The 4,602-nt window shown below is 41.6% G+C and overlaps 1 protein-coding gene across 4 annotated transcripts in view; it reads left to right on the top strand.

The window, feature by feature from the left end:
• The window catches only part of NEMP1 (nuclear envelope integral membrane protein 1), a 20,060-nt gene that overhangs the window by 3,838 nt on the left and 11,620 nt on the right, over window positions 1-4,602 (top strand). For 2 of the 4 annotated variants that reach the window (XM_037741210.1, XM_037741209.1), the window contains exons 2-3: window positions 1,763-1,887; window positions 3,685-3,758. In XM_037741210.1, coding sequence (XP_037597138.1) covers window positions 1,763-1,887; window positions 3,685-3,758 — 199 coding nt within the window. Of the gene's footprint in view, window positions 1-1,762; window positions 1,888-3,684; window positions 3,905-4,602 lie in introns of all 4 variants that reach the window. The other 2 variants (XM_017536162.2, XM_037741208.1) reach the window with 1 other exon arrangement.

Here is a 4,602-nt window from a genome sequence, read left to right as displayed (position 1 = left end):
GCGCCACCATGCCCAGCTAATTTTTTGTATTTTTAGTAGAGACGGGGTTTCACCATGTTGACCAGGATGGTCTCGATCTCTTGACCTCGTGATCCACCCGCCTCGGCCTCCCAAAGTGCTGGGATTACAGGCTTGAGCCACCGCGCCCGGCTTTTTATTTATTTTTTTGAGATGTATTCTTGCTCCATCAGCCAGGCTGGAGTGCAGTGGCATGATCTCGGCTCACTGCAATCTCCCTCTCCTGGGTTCAAGTTATTCTTCTGCCTCAGTCTCCCAAGTAGCTGGGATTACAGGTACCTGCCACCACATCCAGCTGATTTTTGCATTTGTAGTAGAGACGGTGTTTCACCACGTTGGCCAGGCTGGTCTCAAACTCCTGACCTCAAGTAATCCACCTGCCTTGGCCTCCCAAAGTGCTGGGATTACAGGTGTGAGCCACCATGCTGGCCTGGAGAGTGTTCACTTGTAAAACTTGAATTAGCTGATATTAAATTGGGAGGAGAGTCTTCTATTTTGGTAAACCAGAGGGACTGCATGTAATCATTGCCTGCTCTTAAAACATGATGTGAAACAAAACAACTGGAAGAAAGCAACCTTAAATTCTTTTAATATCCTCCTAAAGTACTGTATATTAAAAATATTGCTGGCTGGGCATGGTGGCTCACGCCTGTAATCCCAGCACTTTCCGAGGCTGAGGTGGGTTGATCATTTGAGGCTAGGAAGGAGTTTGAGATCAGTCTAGCCAACATGGTGAAACCCTGTCTCTACTAGAAAAAAAAAAGCCAATTGAGGTGGCTCATGCCTGTAATCCCAGCTACTCAGGAGGCTGAGATGGGAGAATCGCTGGAACCTGGGAGGCAGAGGTTGCAGTAAGCCAAGATCGCACCACTGTACTCCAGCCTGGGTGACAGAGCGAGACCCTGTCTGAAAAAAAAAAAATTGCTGGGCGGGCGTGGCAGCAGATCTGTAATTCCAGTGCTTTGGAGGCCAATGTGGGAAGATTGCTTGAGGCCAGAAGTTCAAGACCAGCCTGGGCAACTGTAGTAAGACTTTGTCTATGGAAAAAAAAAAAAAAAAAACTAGCTGAGTATGGTGGCATGTACTTGTAATCCTGGCTGCTTGGGAGGCTGAGGTAAGAGGATTGTTTGAGCTCAGGAGTTTGAGGCTGCAATGAGCTGTGATTACACTACTGCACTCCCGCCTGAGCAGCAGAGCCAGACCCTGTCTCAAAAATAAAATAAAAAAAGTTACCAATTCTGTTCTACTCAGGAAAGGGATAGAGAAAATCAACAGATGGAGTATTTTAGCTTACTTTAACTATTCCTTTATAAGACAGGCAGTATATCTAGTGTTTAAGACCATAGTCAGACCTAGGGGTGAATCTCAGGCTATTTACTAGTTGTGTGATTTTGGAGCAAATTACTTAACCTTTCTTAAACATCAGTTCCTCATTTATAAAATAGGGATTATGAGAGTGCTTACCTCATAGCATTGTTGGGAGCATTAAATGAGACAGCATAATGTCTTAATACTTAGTAGTAGTTTTTATTACTTGTCTGACTGAATGACTGTCTAATATTTAAATAATTAAACTTGACGGAAGTAAGACTCTGCCTTAGTTCTTCTCATTTTTTTTTTCTTATTTCTCAGTCTGGCTAATGTTTTAACCCAAAGTTTAGGAAAGTGGTTAATCTTTTTCATGAAATAAGTTATAGTTATTAGCTTATTATGTTTAATTCTTATTTCCTTTCTTTGCATAAAGCTGAAATTGATGTAAATGTGGTCATGCTTCAGGAATCCCAAGTTTGTGAAAAGTGTGCCAGCCAACAATTCTGTTACAAAAATGTGCTTATCCCAAAATGGCATGATATATGGACACGGATACAGGTAATAACTTGGAATCCTCTGGCAGCGGCAGCTTCTGTAAATTTATGTCTGTTGATGATTAGTGAGTATTTTGACACTTTTTTCCCCTTCACATACTTAAAAAAAAAGTTATTAACAGTCTTGTTAGGGTTGAGATTATCCTGATTGTGTTTTCATCAATAAGCATTTATGCCTACTTTGTATTCCTCTCTGGTTTCTCAAGTAGATTATAGTACTTTAAGATCAACTTTCTTTCCTTCTCCCTCCTTTACCCAAAGAAACTGCTTCCTTTTCATATCCTTCATTTTCCAGCATGGGTATGTGCATGCGCGTGCGCGCGCGCACACACACACACACACACAAACCTCTTTCTTTTTTTTTTATTTTTTATTTTTATTTTTTATTTTTTGAGGCAGAGTCTCCCTCTGTTGCCCAGGCTGGAGTGCAGTGCCATGATCTCGGCTCACTGCAACCTCCTGCTCCCAGGTTCAAGCAATTCTCCTGCCTTAGCCTCCCAAGTGGCTAGGATTACAGGCATGTGCCACCACACCTGGATAATTTTTTTTGTATTTTTAGTAGAGATGGGATTTCATCGTGTTAGCTAGGCTGGTCTGAAACTCCTGACCTCAAGTGATCTGCCTGCTTCAGTCTCCCAAAGTGTTGGAATTACAGGCGTGAGCCATTGCACCCAGCCCCCCCCCGCTTTCTTTTTACAGACTGTATGCCTTCTTTGGGCTGGAAACTGTTACGTGCCTGTCAGGATGTAAACTTTTGCCCTGCTGTTCCTATTCTATTCTAATTCTACATGAGATATTTTGTAAACCCCCTAAACTGAAGAATGACTTTGGTCTCATGTATTTTATAACATTGTTAAGTCACCTGGCAAACAAGAATGTCTGGCTGTAACAGTGATTGAACAAAATGAGTCTTTCAGAAATGTTGTAGTTGGTATAAGCATAGTTACTGATAAGGGCATTTGTTGTTGACATCAAAAACATAAGGGTGGACTTGTGGATTTTTTTTTTTTTTTTTTTTAAGACAGAGTCTCACCCTGTTGCCCAGGCTGGAGTGCAGTGGCACAACCTTGGCTTACTGCAACCTCCACCTCCTGGGTTCAAGTGACTCTTTTGCCTCAGCCTCCCAAGTAGCTGGGACCACAGGCGTGTGCTTCCATGCCTGGCTAATTTTTGTATTTTTAGTATTGACAGGATTTCACCCAATTGGCCAGGCTGGTTTTGAACTCCTGACCTTGTGATCTGCCCGCCTCAGCCTTGCAAAGTGCTGGGGTTACAGGCTGGCCGATTTGTGGATTTAAAAAAAAAATTCTTTAAAAAAATTGATAAAAAAGTCATATTCTATCTGGGGCACATTATAACCAACATTTACCTATAATCAGTGACTTATAACAACGGGTTGAACTCAGCCTGTCATTATGGAAAACTTTTAGTTTTCTGGGGCAGTTTATGCCTGGCAATCTTCTTAATATTATAGACTTTTGCTTTGTGTGATCTCAAATATCTCTATTGATAACTCTTTCAGCTTGTAAGTTTTTTTTTCCTTTATGTTCAGGCCTAATAGTAGATTCAGATCATGTTAGCAAGAAGATATTCTAACAGCTGTCTCTGTGTAACATGTGTAGTGTTATTTGCCCAATTATGTTTTAGTCACTGCATTTCTATATTTCTGATACGCTTTGTGGAAAACTGGCACTATTACTGATTTAGCTGTTTACTCTGAGGGTTTTTAAAAAATTTGTATTTGTGAAAAATTAAAATTTCTACTTCCTTTTTTCTCATTCTGATTTTATTTGTGTTACAGATCCGAGTAAATAGTTCCAAATTGGTTCGAGTCATCCAGGTGGAGAATGAGGAGAAACTGAAGGAGCTAGAGCAGTTTAGTATCTGGAACTTTTTTTCCTCCTTTTTAAAAGAGAAATTGAATGACACCTATGTTAACGTGGGTCTATACAGCACAAAAACCTGCCTCAAAGTTGAGATTATAGAGAAGGACACCAAGTACAGTGTCATTGTGATCCGGAGTAAGTCTCACCTCTGTTTTTCTGATGGATTCTGTAGTGATAAGGACTGAGTTTTGAAGGGTATAATTAGTGAGACTGAGAAGTCGCCCAGGACAGCTCCAGTTGGGTTCTGATGATAGCCCTGACTATACCACTGCTCCAAACAGTTCATGGAGACTTCACCTGACATCAGACACTTTAGACCTAGAATTGAAACTCCACCTAAGGAAATTCTGAATACCTCCTTACCTAGAACTGTGAAGACTTTTATTCCTAATACAGTGTGCTACTAATGGCCCTGAGCATATATGTCAAATACTCTTAGAGTAAATCAGGTAGATGTATTCTACCTTCTGGACACTTCTAGACAAAGGTAACTGTCTGATGTGTACATGCCTACATTTGAAGACGTGAATGGCTAAGCAATAAAAATTGGAGAAAGGTAAAATTGAATATTAATAATTCACAAGTAAAGGCTGGGCGTGGTGGCTCACACCTGTAATCCCAGCACTTTGGGAGGCCAAGGCGGGTGGATCACAAGGTCAGGAGTTCGAGTCCAGCCTGACCTACACGGTGAAATTCTGTCTCTACTAAAAATACAAAAAAATTGCCGGGCGCGGTGGCTCAAGCCTGTAATCCCAGCACTTTGGGAGGCCGAGGCGGGTGGATCACGAGGTCAAGAGATCGAGACCATCCTGGTAAACACGGCGAAACCCCGT

This window comes from Cebus imitator, unplaced genomic scaffold, assembly GCF_001604975.1.
Source record: "Cebus imitator isolate Cc_AM_T3 unplaced genomic scaffold, Cebus_imitator-1.0 Scaffold96, whole genome shotgun sequence".
Classification (NCBI taxonomy): Eukaryota; Metazoa; Chordata; class Mammalia; order Primates; family Cebidae; genus Cebus; species Cebus imitator.
Note: the sequence above shows the minus strand (reverse complement) of the source record. Positions and strands in the feature narration are given on the sequence as shown.